This window comes from Phyllobates terribilis, unplaced genomic scaffold (genome assembly GCF_046119375.1).
Source record: "Phyllobates terribilis strain yellow unplaced genomic scaffold, ASM4611937v1 Scaffold_3__8_contigs__length_932513732, whole genome shotgun sequence".
NCBI classification, from domain to species: Eukaryota; Metazoa; Chordata; class Amphibia; order Anura; family Dendrobatidae; genus Phyllobates; species Phyllobates terribilis.
The window spans coordinates 671,679,666-671,695,838 of record NW_027362763.1 but is presented as its reverse complement, the minus strand read 5'-3'; the positions used below and the strand labels follow the sequence as shown (position 1 = coordinate 671,695,838).

The 16,173-nt window shown below is 46.3% G+C and overlaps 1 protein-coding gene across 2 annotated transcripts in view; it reads right to left on the bottom strand.

Annotated features, from left to right (window-relative positions):
- CLIP4 (CAP-Gly domain containing linker protein family member 4) overlaps positions 1-16,173 on the bottom strand; it is a 117,475-nt gene that overhangs the window by 87,806 nt on the left and 13,496 nt on the right. For both annotated transcript variants that reach the window (XM_073671791.1, XM_073671792.1), the window contains exons 4-7: positions 11,047-11,140; positions 7,774-7,935; positions 5,703-5,821; positions 4,670-4,906 (exon numbers count right to left, since the gene is read on the bottom strand). In XM_073671791.1, coding sequence (XP_073527892.1) covers positions 4,670-4,906; positions 5,703-5,821; positions 7,774-7,935; positions 11,047-11,140 — 612 coding nt within the window. The remainder of the gene's footprint in view (positions 1-4,669; positions 4,907-5,702; positions 5,822-7,773; positions 7,936-11,046; positions 11,141-16,173) is intronic.

Below are 16,173 nucleotides of genomic sequence, written 5' to 3'. Positions count from 1 at the left end.
GCCCGGGACCCCAACACCTGCATCCAACACTACACTACTCCAGGCCGGCCGGAAGGGCAAGATGCACTGTGTTTCTGCTGAGCCCTGTCCCTGGCTGGAGTGGGGGGAATCAAAGGTAGGGGGAACCAGTAGTGGGTGTGGGTGGAGGAAGTAGAGTAGGGGAGCACCATCATAGGAGGTATATAAAGGGAGGCCATCTTAGGGTGGCAGGTCAGTAAGAGGAGTTAGTGAAGATAGCCGGTTGGGAGCAGAGCCTCGTCAGGAGCTCTGCTCCACAAGTGGGGCCTAGTGATAGAGGCCCAGGAGGGGAGCAGAGGAGAAAGGCTCCGTTCTACTGAAGGGATCCCAGGGGGTATGGTGTGTGCAGGACAGCACCCGTACGCCCCGAATCTGCCAGGTTTCAGAGGGATCAGGCCGCAAGAAGGGGACCGGCCCCTGGACCAGCCGTGTTACTCCAGGTCTCGGCTGGAAAAACCGGAGGCTTCTGCACTTCCATGGTGCAGTTGCCACAGTCTCATCCTAGTCACCGTGAGGGTCAAGTAGGTCCGGGAACTCCAGGTTGCCCAGAGGGACTTCAGAGCACCCAAACAGGACTGTGTGTGGGAAGAGCAGGGCAGGAGGGAGAAGACCCAGCGCAGGAAGTCGGTCTAGTGAGGAACATAAAGAACGTGGGGTTCCGTCAAGCGCTCCTGACACATCTGAGGAAGAGCTGAACCCCAGGTCTGGTAGACGCAGTGCGACGCGGAGGAGGACACCCGTACAGTGTACCTGAGGAACTTGTACAAGAACTGTGAGTAAAGCTCGGATGACTGCACTGCACTGCCTCCGTCAATTATTTCAGCTGCGCTATCTCTCTCTCTGCACTACAAGCCCCAGCATCACCTCCCACCACCAAACTCTACCCTGCCCTGAGGCCCGCTCCACCTGTGGGGGGCTGTTCCATCCTAGCTGCCCTATCAACTGCCTCAGAGGTCTGCAGCAGCGCTGGTACAAATGACCAGAAACCACAGGTGGCGTCACAAAGTATTTACTGATTTATTTTATCCAAGTTGCAATCCCCTTTTTCAAGAGTGACCCCAGGGTACGGACCCAGGAGCCGACCAAGGCGACATCCCCAAAACCAGGCAAAGGCCCGGGTACCGAGTCGTCCCCATCCCCTGGCCACGTCACTAGCCTCTTAGGAACTCGTGTAGAGTCAAACACGCATCTTATTACCACAGAGAAGCTTTCAGAGGGTTAAGAAAACAACTAAAATCCCAGCAGCCAATAAAGAAAAAAATATTGTGGAACATGGAGTCATTATAAGAAGTGAGCGGCGGTGGTTACCCAGCGGGTAATTACACCCTACTAACCATTGTCCCAGAAAACAAGGACAGCTGGCACCGGCCGCAGAGCGCCAGTCGCTGATTGTTTGGTAGAAGGAGAAATCGGAGCCATATGGAAAGAACGGGCCGTGCCGCCATCGCTCATATGGAGGGAACAGAGCTGCCAATCGGTCGTATTATCGAGGTCGGGGTTATTAAAGCTGAAACAAACATGAACCGCGCTCCAAATACAAGCGCTGGGATTAAAGAGGCCACCCGGCTTTAACGCTTAATCACTGAAAAAACTATTCTCTTATATGTCTGCTTGCTGGCAGTGAACGTCTCCCAGCTGAGGGTCTGCTACAATTGTAACCTTTTATGAGCTCTGTGCGCCATAGACTGATACATTACAGCATCTATGATTTGTTGTTGTTATATGTTAATTAACAAGGTTGTCCGGAATCGGGAGGCGAGGGTCTCAGGTGCCACTGCGTATACCCGTACCTGCCAGGGCACGGGCACGATTGGCAGGTATTATGCATATGCGAATGCGCAGCCACCTCCTGGTTCCCATCAGTGCACGGTGGTGATCCGTTTTCGTGGTAGGTCGGAGTCACACAGCTGGGATTATATCCTGTAGATATGCCACAAGTGGCGTCGATGGGATCCCCCTTTAAAGAAGCACTCCCATTAAAATGTCTATCCTCTTAATATATTGCAGTCATCATATTACATAGCACTGTGCACTTACTATTGCTCATTTTGCCTTTCTACCCAGATAATTCTTCTCTTTTACATTAGGTCTATGACATCTTGTGATTAAAACCAGAGGAGATGAATCCTTCTACGCTCTATGTAGAAACAGGAGGTCCATTTTCACTGCATGAGTCATGAGTCACCGCAAAAGTCCCTTGCAGGAGGAGGAGGAGGAGGGAGCAGCTGGGTCAGGTGGTGAAGAGGGGAATGATAAATGTAGGGACAACAGACTTCCTGTTTCTACATAGAGCAGAGAAAAGAGAAGAATTTTCTGGGTAGGAAGGCAAAATGAGCAATTGTAAGTACACGGTGCTGTATAATATGATGACTGCAATATAAAAACTTTGATGGGAGGAGAAGGACGAGGAGGAGGAAGAGGAGGAGTAGGCGGAGAAGTCCTTCCTAAAACAGGACATTCCTGTAGCATCTGTTCTTAGAACAGTGCTGTCCCTCTGTTATTCCTCCTGGAAATATATGAATCAACTGGATGTTACCATTCAATACAGAAAGTGTCAGGGTTTGTAGGGTCACATAGGCAATGGGAAATGGTGACACCCAAGAGTCATTTTCTTCACATCACAATGCAATATTCTCTTAGGAGGGGAAAAAAATCTCAAAAATGTATATTACATGTGAAATGGCAGTATCTGCTAGAGCAAAATGAAGAAAACCTAAAAAATAATATGGTACAATACCCCAGCTCCATACCAATAAACATGACGAGGGAGCCCCCTGGTGGCCGGACGTCACCCTGCAGCACACAAACGCTCGTGTGCAGCGCTTACTGGACCAATTAATCATCATCCGCTCTAATTGCATCCACAAATGCTGCGCGGCTCCATATCATAAAGCCCCGAAATATCCGGCTGTAATCTCCGCGTCACATTCTGACATGTTAATTGCTCCGAGATTGGGAAAACACATCACTCACCGAGAAGTGAATCGTAAAGAGCAATGGATGCATGGGGAAATCAAAAGCAAAGCGTAGAGCCATAAATAATTCGCTTCTTCACACCCTCCTCTGCTGCCACCATCGTGTAGAAGAACAGAGAGGGGGGAACACGACGACTACGATCCCGGGGATAGTTATGGAGATGAAGAAGACATCAATCAGGTGGGCACCAAGGTGAATCTGCAATACCCCAGCGATCCCCCCCTTAGTCTTTGCCTTTTCTTTCATCCAATTTAGTTCCATATTACAATTAAAACTGAGAAAGATAACAAGAAATCCCCTCCGTCTCAGGAGCTCAGCAATGTCCCCCTCTTCCTCCTCCTCCCAACTGGTGGCAGCAGGATCCTCTCCCCTCAGCCCCATCTGCTCCATTGTTAAACCTCTTAATAAGTCTTTCCTTGGCCAAAAGTGGAAAAGATCAGCGAGAGCTGGGGTTGACCACTTTATCTATCTTCTATATGATTCTAAAATATTCACTAGTTAATAATATATTTGTATTCGTGAATGATCTTCAGACATCAGCGCCTACCTACCCCGGCAGTTCCACCTCATTGTAGACATGCCATTATAGCTGTGCGTGAAGGGGGCTCATTTCAATAGTAAAGCCAGCCCCCTCTTTTTTTCAGCCAGAATCGGAGTTACTGGGACTGGAACAGATGTCTTCAGATCAGGGCAACTTTGAACACGACCTAAAGATAATTTTTTGAGAGTGGGCGACCCCTTTAAAGAGGAAAACAAATGTAGATATAAATGGAAGCAGTAAACAGGAGAATGACCAGTCCCTCTATATTGGAGGCCTATTAGATGCATCTGAAGGGTCCCCCACCAAATGATGGTGGAGAAGAGGAGGATGAGGCAGCTAGAATTTCAATGCCCGATGTTTTGTTTTCCGGCAGTGGCGACATTTTTCTCTCTCCCTAATGAAAACACATGACCGCTCGGCAGAGTCGAACACCCACATGTATAGGAGACAGGAGACATACAGTAGCTCAGGATGATTACCCTCCTGCTGATTTGTTCCTGGTTCACCCTGAAAAAGGCTTAAACTTTCTGTCCTGCTCCAAGACATGGCTGAGGGGGGAGGCTCCTGCTGCAGACAGTTGCATCAGACACAAGACAGCGAGGAGGCGGAGGCGGAGGAGGAGGAGGAGAGGAGAGTCGGCTGATCTCAAGTGACAGAATAATTCTTTATACATCTCTCAGTTTAAATTGTAATATGAAATTACATAGGGTCATGGGATATGAGAAGATTATGGGAGGGAAGAGCTCACCCTCCCCGGGTCCAGCTCCGGCTCCCCGCTGCTGCTCTGCTCGCAGTGTTTTGGCTGCAGCAGTGACATCACATCAACAGCTGACATCACATCTGCAGCCAATCACTGTCGAGGGCGGTGATTGGCTGCAGCTCTGACATTACGTCAAATCACTGCTGCAGCCAATCAAGGGTTTGAGGTCCACTTTTCTTAAAGTGTAAAATCCCTTTAAATACGATAAGGACCTGAAAACGATCTCTATTAGAAAGTTGCATTTTTTTCAATCTACAATGATTTTCACAGTTTCCGGGTAAAACTGAAAAATGTCATGAAGTGGTTAATGTTTCGGACCAGGGACTGACAGCTGTGTCACTGTACATGCCGGCCATCAATCACACATTAGTTACCTTCTGTCCGGCTATCAGCACCCGGTCTCCCAGCTTCAGACCGGACGACTGCAGCGACACGTTTCCCGGCAGGTTGTTGTAGTTGGGGAGGGAGATTTGTGACAGATCACATAACAAGGGCATGGCATCCAGCAGGATCTGTTTGATCTCTTTGGCCACAGCGGCTGCATCCGCCATCTCCAGGGGCATGTCCACGGGGTCAGGAACCACATCTGCTGGGACACGGCCTCGGTCGTCCTGTAGAGAGAGACAAAGAGCTCAGTGACCTGCTCACTAAACAAGGAGGACCAGAGACCTGGAGCAACTTTCGACCTGGAGGAAGGAGTCCTCTCAATGAGTCCTCAGTATTCATGAGCTGTGAGCAAACCTCCCCACACTGGCTGATCGATTCCTTCCCATGCACAGTAATGAAGCGAAGGCTGTCAATCAGTGGCAGCAGGGTGGAGCCAGCCAAGCAGCTTATGACTAGAATTAACCCCGCCGTGACTGGGGATAGTCCCAGATCAGAGTTGCTCTGATGCTGGATCCCGCCGATCTCGAGTGTTTGATGTGACTAGTGATGAGCGAACGCGCTCAGATAAGGGGTTAACCGAGGATAATGGGTGTTATCCGAGTATTTTTAGCGTGCTTGTATATTATGTTCGAGTCCCAGCGGCAGCATGATTTGCGGCTGTTAGGGAACCCTCCCATATGTTGTTGCTGTCTAACAAACAGGCAATCCCTGCATGTGCTGAGGATGTCGAACATAATATACGAGCACGCCGAAGATACTCGGTTATCACCAGAGCGTGCTCGGTGAAAGGGTTAAACGAGCACGTTCGCTCATCACTAGATATGACTCCTATCTGTTGTTCTAAGGCAATACCCTGGTTACAATATAGAATTGGATTTATCGCTTTTAAGATCTCTGCTTTCTGTCACTGAATAGGAATCTTTATTGTTTGCTTCCAGAGTACAGACTGTATAATGTTGGGCTAAAACCTGTGTATTGGAGCGGAGCGGCCCGTGCCGGCCCATGTTCTCCTCCTCTTACCCGGAAGGCCGGATTGGCTCTGGATTCCAGCAGGGCTTTCACGGCTCCCAAGCACAGGTTTGATGCGGCGATGTGCATCGCAGTGCCGAAATCAAAGTCACTACAGGTGGCATCGACATCTGAAAGAAATAAAAGCGGTCACAGCGAGCGGCAGGGTGTGGAGTGGAGAGCCACACGACCCGAGGAAATGTCACTTAAAACACACCAGATCCTTCTAATAAGTCGTTGAGGGAGGCAGAAATGCTTCACAGCCGCCGCCAGCATGGAGCGGTCCTCCCCGAAATGCCGTCACACCGAGCCCAACAACGAAAATAAACGGACCGTGGCGTTCCTAAATATGAAACTGAGGGACACAGAGGTGCTGTGGAGGTACATGCAGTCATGGCCAAAAGTGTTGGCACCCTTGAAATTGTTCCAGAAAATGAAGTATTTCTGCCAGATGATTATTGCAATTACACATATTTTTTTTTTCCTTTGCATATCTTTGAACAAAACAAAATGTAAAGTGGACATAATTTCACACAAAACCTCAAAAATGGGCCGGACAAAAATTGTTGGCACCCTGAACTTAATATTTGGGTGCACGCCATTTGGAATAAATAACTGCAATCAGTCGCTTCCTATAACCATCACAAGCTTCTTAGTCCTCTCACCTGGAATCTTGGACTCTTCTTACAATCTGCTCCAGGTCTCTGATATGTGAAGGCGTCTTCTCCTAACAGCAATTGTAAGATCTCTCCCCAGGTGATCAATGGGATTTAGATCCGGACTCATTGCTGCCACTTCAGAACTCTCCAGCACTTTGCTTCCATCCATTTCTGGGGGCTTCTTAAACTCTGTTTGGGGGTCATTGTCTGGCGGGAAGACCCATGACCTAGAATGCAAACCCAACTTTCTGACACTGGGCGCTACATTGCCACCCAAAATCCTTTGGAAATCATCAGATTTCACAGTCAAGGTACCCAGTGCCAGAGGCAGCAAAACAACCACTAAACATCCTTGAACCTCCACCATACTTGACATTAGGTATCGTGTTCTTTTATTTATTTATTTTTCTTTGTAGGCCTCATTCTGTTTTTGGTAAACAGTAGAATGATGTGCTTTACCAAAAAGCTCTATCTTGGTCTCATCTGTTCACAAGACACTTTCCCAGAAGGATTTTGGCTTACTCACGTACATTATGGCAAACTGCAGTCTAGCTTTTTATATCTCTGTGTCAGCAGTCTGGTCCTCCTGGGTCTCCGTTTTATTTCATTCACATGTGGACGGATAGTTTGCGCTGACATTGATGAGCCTTCAGGACAGCCTGAATTTCTTTGGACCTTGATTGTGGCTGCTTATCCACTATCCGGACTATCCCGCGTTGCAACCTTTCATCAATTTTTCTCTGCCGTCCACATGCAGGGAGATTAGCTACAGTGCCATGGGTTGTAAACTTCTTGATTATGTTGCGCACTGTGGACAAAGGAACATCAAGATCTCTGGAGATGGACTTGTAACCTTGAGATTGTTGATATTGTTTAACAATTTTGGTTCTCAAGTCCTCAGTCAGTTCTCTTCTCCTCTTTCTGTTCTCCATGCTTAGTGTGGCACACACAGACACACAATGCAAAGATTGAGTCAACTTCTCCCTTTTTTATCTGATTTCAGGTGTGATTTTCATATTGCCCACACCTGTTACTTGCCACAGGTAAGTTTGAAAGAGCATCACATGCATGAAAAAAAAAAAAAAAAAAAAAGTTGTTTACCCCAAATTTTGGAAAGGTGCCAACAATTTTGTCCGGCCCATTTTTGGGTATTTGAGTGAAATTATGTCTAATTTGCCTTTTTTCTTTTGTGTTGTTCCAGTACACACAAAGGAAATAAACATGTGTAATTGAAATAATTTTCTGGGAGAAATACTTCATTTTCTGGAACACTTGTAAGGGTCCCAACAATTTCAGCCATGACTGTATAGTGTAAGATGATGTTGGCAATGTCTCTGCAGCATTCAGGGAGGACTTGAACCCATAGCTCATGGATTTCAGGGCTCATTAAGGACCTAGACTCCGGTTTTTGCAGCACTTCCTACCTCTTGGCTTTGAAGCCTTCAGGATAAGATGAATCAACTCAGGAACATCGAAATAGGCGGAGTAATGCAGAGCATTCATATTAGTCCAGCGGCTCCGTAGGCTCACGTCTGCTCCCACGTCAATAAGGTAAGAGGCGAATTTTGCAGCGGTCTCTGCGTCTCCTGTGAGAGATAAATCGCACGTACCTTTAAGAAGCAACCATCGCATGTGGCGACTAAGACAGAGCGCTCTGTGTGCAGTAACTAAATGTCAGATGGCTCATTGCCTTTCATTGTTTTGCTTCCAAATTATTTTTTTTTGCGTTTAGACTGACAGAACCGAGGGGGGGATAAAGAGCGGGATTTATGGCTTCTTATTACAGTTGAGATGAGCCCACATATAATATGGAGAGAGGGACACTATTTATCAATACATCATTTCAAAATAGATGGAAAATGATCAACTGCAAAAAGTTATAAAGGTGTAGGAAGAAAAAAAACCAAAAATTTATATTATATATACATACACACACACAGTGCATTGCGAAAGTATTTGGCCCCCTTGAACTTTTCTACCTTTTGCCACATTTCTGGCTTCAAACATAAAGATATAAAATTCTAATTTTTTGGGAAGAATCGACAACAAGTGGGACACAATTGTGAAGTGGTACTGCAGCAAACTCCCTCCAGAAGTTCAGTGAGGATCTCTGAATGATCCAATGTTGTCCTAAATGACTGGTAATGATAACTAGAATCCACCTGTGTGTAATCAAGTCTCGGTATAAATGCACCTGCTCTGGGATAGTCGCAGGGGTCTCTGCTCTGGGATAGTCGCAGGGGTCTCTGCTCTGGGATAGTCGCAGGGGTCTCTGCTCTGGGATAGTCGCAGGGGTCTCTGCTCTGGGATAGTCGCAGGGGTCTCTGCTCTGGGATAGTCGCAGGGGTCTCTGCTCTGGGATAGTCGCAGGGGTCTCTGCTCTGGGATAGTCGCAGGGGTCTCTGCTCTGGGATAGTCGCAGGGGTCTCTGCTCTGGGATAGTCGCAGGGGTCTCTGCTCTGGGATAGTCGCAGGGGTCTCTGCTCTGGGATAGTCGCAGGGGTCTCTGCTCTGGGATAGTCGCAGGGGTCTCTGCTCTGGGATAGTCTCAGGGGTCTCTGCTCTGGGATAGTCTCAGGGGTCTCTGCTCTGGGATAGTCTCAGGGGTCTCTGCTCTGGGATAGTCTCAGGGGTCTCTGCTCTGGGATAGTCTCAGGGGTCTCTGCTCTGGGATAGTCTCAGGGGTCTCTGCTCTGGGATAGTCTCAGGGGTCTCTGCTCTGGGATAGTCTCAGGGGTCTCTGCTCTGGGATAGTCTCAGGGGTCTCTGCTCTGGGATAGTCTCAGGGGTCTCTGCTCTGGGATAGTCTCAGGGGTCTCTGCTCTGGGATAGTCTCAGGGGTCTCTGCTCTGGGATAGTCTCAGGGGTCTCTGCTCTGGGATAGTCTCAGGGTTCAGTTTCAAGTGCAGAGAGCATCATGAAGACCAAGGAACACCAGGCAGGTCCCAGATACTGTTGTGGAGAAGTTTAAAGCCGGATTTGGACACAAAAAGATTTCCCAAGTTTTAAACATCTCAAGGTGCACTGTGCAAGCGATCATAATGAAGTGGAAGGAGTATCAGACCACTGCAATTCTACCAAGACCCGGCCGTCCCTCTAAACTTTCATCTCGAGCAAGGAGAAGACTGATCAGAGATGCAGCCAAAAGGCCCATGATCACTCTGGATGAACTGCAGAGATCTAGAGCTGAGGTGGGAGAGTCTGTCCATAGGACAACAATCAGTCGTACACTGCATAAATCTGGCTTTTATGGAAGAATGAAAGAAGAAAGCCATTTCTCAAAGATATCCATAAAAAGTCTCGTTTGAAGTTTGCCACAAGCCACCTGGGAGACACACCAAACATGTGGAATAAGGTGCTCTGGTCAGATGAAACCAAAATTTAACTTTTTGGCCACAATGCAAAACAATATGTTTGGCGTAAGAGCAACACAGCTCATCACCCTCAAAACACCATCCCCACTGTCAAACATGGTGGTGGCAACATCATGGTTTGGGCCTGCTTTTCTTCAGCAGGGACAGGGAAGATGGTTAAAATTGATGGGAAGATGGACGGAGCCAAATACAGGACCATTCTGGAAGAAAACCTGTTGGAGTCCGCAAAAGACCTGAGACTGGGGCGGAGATTTATCTTCCAACAAGACAATGATCCCAAACATAAAGCAAAATCTACAATGGAATGGTTAAAAAATAAAAGTATCCAGGTGTTAGAATGGCCAAGTCAAAGTCCAGACCTGAATCCAATAGAGAATCTGTGGAAAGAGCTGAAAACTGCTGTTCACAAACGCTCTCCATCCAACCTCAATGAGCATGAGCTGTTTTGCAAGGAAGAATGGGCAAGAATTTCAGCCTCTCGATGTGCAAAACTGATAGAGACATACCCCAAGCGACTTGCAGCTGTAATCGCAGCAAAAGGTGGCGCTACAGAGTATTAACTCAAGGGGGCCGAATAATATTGCACGCCCCACTTTTCAGTTTTTAATTTGTTAAAAAAGTTTAAAATATCCAATAAATTATGTTTCACTTCACGATTGTGTCCCACTTGTTGATTCTTCCCCAAAAAATTTGAATTTTATATATTTATGTTTGAAGACAGAAATGTGGCGAAAGGTAGAAAAGTTCAAGGGGGCCAAATACTTTCACAATGCACTGTGTGTGTGTGTGTGTGTGTGTGTGTGTGTGTGTGTGTGTGTGTGTATGTGTGTATGTATGTATGTATGTATATATATATATTTTTTATTATCAGAGCTTCCTCCACATTGGGTTGTTGACGGGCTATGGACAGTCGTGTCCCATTTAAAAAAATAGACCTCGTGCAAGGAACCTGCTGGCACTGCCGACATCTGCGCAGGCACCTGTCGAAGCAATGTCAGATTATCTCTCCATGCAGAAATGAGCGGCACCGGAGAAAGGCATTATATAAAAATGTTAAGATCTTGTTAAGTGCCAATCACTTCAGCATTGGAGGCGAGTGCTGATGACGTTAAGACCCCCACAATTAGCAGGTGTCCAGTTCTAATGAATAGAACACATCGGCATCCAGACAGGAATGTGGGGTCCCAATGTCATTGGCAATAATCACCTCCCATGTGAAAGTGAGCGGTGTCAGGCAGCCCCATATAAGACCCAAATTATATTTTTTTTGCAGCTATCTGGGGCCCTGTATGTGGCAGAAGTGCAATACTGCGCAGCTCTCACCGATGCCCTGCGCTCCAGATTTACACGTGTAATGCAGCAGCGTCATGTCCGTTAGTCCATCCCGGTCGTTGACATTACATCCTCGCTTCAAAATCTGCAAAAAATAAATAAAATAAAAAAGTTACATAAAAAGTGATCTTGGGTTAAAAAATCCATTCTCTGGATTATCTGAGGCGGGTAATACATTCAGCCACACAGGGTCCAACACACGTGGTCATCTATAGGATCTGTCATAAAGATTTCATCAGTGGAAGTCAAAAGGGCAGCTCAAGGGGGTCTCATGTCCCCATCCATGGAGGTCCCAGGCAACTTTTTTAAATCAAATGTTTTTTTTGATTTTTTATAAAGATTTACACAAAGGAAAAAAAAAAAAAAAGGAAAACAACAACAACAACCAGACAAACAATAGTCAATCCAATTACATATAACTTGTGGAAGTACTAATAACATTTTAATTAATTTTCAAAGAAGTTTAATTTAAGGCATCATATAAACGTAAGTCAAAGCAAGCCGAGGCGAAATCTCCTCAGTTTCCTAGATGTCAAACCAGAGCCATCAATCCATAGACCCCAGATCTTGTCAAATTTAGAGATAGTATCTCTTTTTAGGTATATGCCTTTTTCCAAATTTACTAGCCAGTTAACTTTATGAATAAATTCTGATATCAGGTTCCTGATCTGCGATCCATTTTTGAGCTATCAATTCTCTTGCCATATATAACATACATGTTGCCGCAATTTAGCCGTACTCATCAATAGTCAAATCTTCAACATATCCCAGTATACATACTAATGGTGAAAGCTGTACCTCAATTGAATAAACCCTGTTAATCATTGCTACAACACTCTTCCGGAAGGACACCAAGTTAGGACAGTTCCACATCATATGAAGCAGGTCAGCTATGTTAGTTTTGCATCTAGGACAGTGGGGACTTGAACGAAATCCTCTGTTAAATAAGAATTGAGGTGTCCTGTATACCTGGTGTATCACATATATATATATATATATATATATATATATATATATATATATATATATATATATATATATATATATATATGGGACAGTCTATGGGGTTCACTTAAAGACAGCTGTGGAACTCTTTCCAGTATATCTGACCAGTGATTTTCCTCTATGGTCCCATTACACTCTCTTATTTCTCTTTTGATCGCATCGGCTGGTTTGTCAATATAATGTCTAAGAGAATGTTATTAAGTAATGAGATCAGTCCACGAGAACTGTGTAGATTAGCTATTCTCTGTATTATTGAGTTTCGGGGTACAGAACAATGCCTTACCCCGATATGCGTGCCTAAATTGTAAGTATTTATAGAATTCAGAGGGAGGTAACCCATATTCGTTTTGCAGCTGTGAGAACTCCTTAATCCCATCACCTATCAGCACTTGATTAAGTCTGTCTAAACCCTTGGTTCTCCAGGAGCCAAATCCCACCAGTTGGTATAGATTTGGAAGCCATGGAGTGTTCCATAATGAAGTAAATTGTGAAACACCTTCTATTCCTTGTAATCATTGTGACCAGGTCATCACGGCCCACAACAGACAACAGTAACTAAGACCAGGCGCCTCGTTTACCTCTAAATTAAAATAAGACTAGATCAAGATTCAACTTCTTATAATCATTTATTTTTGCCGATATATTGATGCCTAAATATTTAAACTCCGACACCACTTGTAACCCCGAGTTAATGTAGTGGGAAGCATTCTCATCTGTATCATCCAATGGAAGTATGACTGATTTGCTCTAATTTATCTTCAGACCAGAGTATTTTCCAAATGCTTCTATCGTTTCCATTGCTATAGGAAGGGACTCAGAAGTTTTAACCAGAAATAATAAAGTGTCCTCAGCGTATAATGCGACCTTCTCTTCACTATTCCCTCTACGAAGCCCAACTATTCCTGGATGCTCCCTGATAACCGATGCCAGGGGTTCAATGGCCAACGGTACAAAGAGCAGGGGGGATACTGGCACCCCTGCCTCGTACCTCTACTCAGCCCAAAAGCCGGGGAGAGGCATCTATTTACCAGTATTCTAGCCTTCGGCCTACCATACAGAAATTTAACCCATGAAATAAAACGAGGTCCTATACCAAACTTTTCCAACACCGCCCATAAATATTCCCACTCATAGAATCGAACGCCTTAGCGGCGTCCAGAGAACGTACAGCCCGGTCCCCATCACCATCCACCGGCAACTGAAGATTAAGAAACAATCTCCGGATATTAACAGCTGTGGATCTAGCCGGCATGAAGCCTGACTGGTCAGTATGGATAACTGTAGAAATGACTATATTCAATCTAGATGCCAGAACCTTTATAAAGATATGGGCCTACACGAGTCAGGGATTAAAGGGTCTTTACCTGGCTTAGGTATGACTACTATCACCGCCTCTTGCATTGAATGGGGTAGGGTTTCCCCCCCTCAACGCCTCCTCGAAGGTAGCCAGTAATTAGGGTAGTAGAATATTTCCAAATTTCTTATATATCTGTGGGAAGCCGGTCTAGTCCTGGCGATTTGTTATTAACCATAGAGGCTCGTGCCATTTGTAACTCCTCCAGCTGTAGTGCTCTATTTAAGGATTCTTGATCTTTACCGCTGAATGTCGGTAGTTTGATTTCCCTCAAGTAGGATAAGATTTGTTCTCTACTAAATTGCAGTTTGGATGTATATAGATCTTTATAAAATTCTTGCAGAGTGTTTGAGATCTGGTCAGTCTGGGTTACTCCTTCCCTGTCCTTCAAAGCTCCAATAAAAGAAGTCCCCATCTGGGCTCTTGCTATCACAGCCTGTAAGTGTCCTACCTTCTCCCCCTCAAAGAAGTGTGTCTGGGCAAACATGCCTTTATTTTTAGCTTTTTCCTTGTTATGTGTGGTGTACTCTTCTTGTGCCTCTCCCCACTCCATCAGGTCCTCTTTTACACCGGTTAGTACAAATTTCTCGTCTGTAGATCTAACTCTAAAAAGCTCCCCAAACTGTTTTGTCTTAGTTATGGATCTGTTAATGGCCTGTATTAAGACTCCTCGTAAGCACGCTATCATGGCATCCCATAATGTGTTTTGCGACACTCGTTTGTCGTTTTCCTTAACATAGTGCTCTAAGGTCGATGTGATCAGTGTAATATCTATCATTTGAAGCCAGAAGGGATTCATGGCCGATATAGTCAGAGAATCCAGCGGCCTGGGTGAAAAACAAAGAGTAGTCAGCGAGGGTGAATGATCTGATAGCGTCTGGGCAAATATTCCACTGTTCTTACCAAGGGAGAAATATGTTCTGTGCCCAATATCATATCAATAAGCCATAATGTTTTATGTCTCTTAGAATAGCAGGAAAATTGTCTAGTGTTAGGATATTTGAGACGCCATATGTCCACTAATGATAGTGCTCATAGTATTTCTCCAAACTTCATTATGGGGGTCGTTTTTGTAGCAGAGTTTGATTTATCTCTATCCCGATATGGATGAACAACATTATTGAAATCTCCCATGCAAAGGACTGGAATTCACGGTACCTTATTCATTAGTGAAGCCATATTTTTCAGACTAATGTTGTTATATGGAGGAGGAACATAGACGGCCACAAGTAGAATTTCTTTTGTGAATATTTTACAGTGGATGCCCACAAAGCTGCCTTCTCCATCTATCTTGAAATCAAATAATTCAAAAGGGATAATCCTATGTACTAAGATTCTGACCCCCCTAGAGTATGTGGAGAAGGAAGAGTGGAAGCTGTGGCCGATACAGGAATATTTCATGCCCACAACACTGCTTTTCCCAAAGTGCGTTTCCTGCAGACACCACTGCAGGCAGCTGATCCCGGATATGCTCCATACTCCAGACCTCTGACCCGGGCAGCCTTATGGATGGCACCACTGTAGGCAGATGATCCTGGATATGCTCCATACTCCAGACCTCTGACCCGGGCAGCCTTATGGATGGCACCACTGTAGGCAGATGATCCTGGATATGCTCCATACTCCAGACCTCTGACCCGGGCAGCCTTAAGGATAGCACCACTGCAGGCAGATGATCCTGGATATGCTCCATACTCCAGACCTCTGACCCGGGCAGGCTTATGGATGGCACCACTGCAGGCAGATGATCCTGGATATGCTCCATACTCCAGACCTCTGACCCGGGCAGCCTTAAGGATGGCACCACTGCAGGCAGATGATCCTGGATATGCTCCATACTGCAGACCTCTGACCCGGGCAGCCTTAAGGATGGCACCACTGCAGGCAGATGATCCTGGATATGCTCCATACTCCAGACCTCTGACCCGGGCAGCCTTAAGGATGGCACCACTGCAGGCAGGTGATCCCGGATATGCTCCATGACCGCCACTCTCTTTAAGGAGTCCCCCAGACCTCTGACCCGGGCAGCCTTAAGGATGGCACCACTGCAGGCAGGTGATCCCGGATATGCTCCATGACCGCCACTCTCTTTAAGGAGTCCCCCAGACCTCTGACCCGGGCAGCCTTAAGGATGGCATCACTGCAGGCAGCTGATCCCGATATGCTCCATACTCCAGACCTCTGACCCAGGCAGCCTTAAGGATGGCACCACTGCAGGCAGCTGATCCTGGATATGCTCCATGACCGCCGCTCTCTTTAAGGAGTCCCCCAGACCTCTGACCCGGGCAGCCTTAAGGATGGCATCACTGCAGGCAGCTGATCCCGATATGCTCCATACTCCAGACCTCTGACCCGGGCAGCCTTAAGGATGGCACCACTGCAGGCAGATGATCCCGGATATGCTCCATACTCCAGACCTCTGACCAGGGCAGCCTTATAGATGGCACCACTGCAGGCAGGTGATCCCGGATATGCTCCATACTCCAGACCTCTGACCAGGGCAGCCTTATAGATGGCACCACTGCAGGCAGGTAATCCCGGATATGCTTTATGACCGCCGCTCTCTTTAAGCAGTCCCCCAGACCTCTGACCCAGGCAGCCTTAAGGATGGCACCACTGCAGGCAGGTGATACCGGATATGCTCCATGACCGCCGCTCTCTTTAAGGAGTCCCCCAGACCTCTGACATTCCATGAGAGGAATTTTACTTTATCAGCCATTATATCTAGTTATATAGGGATTGAAAAATACAGGTGACTT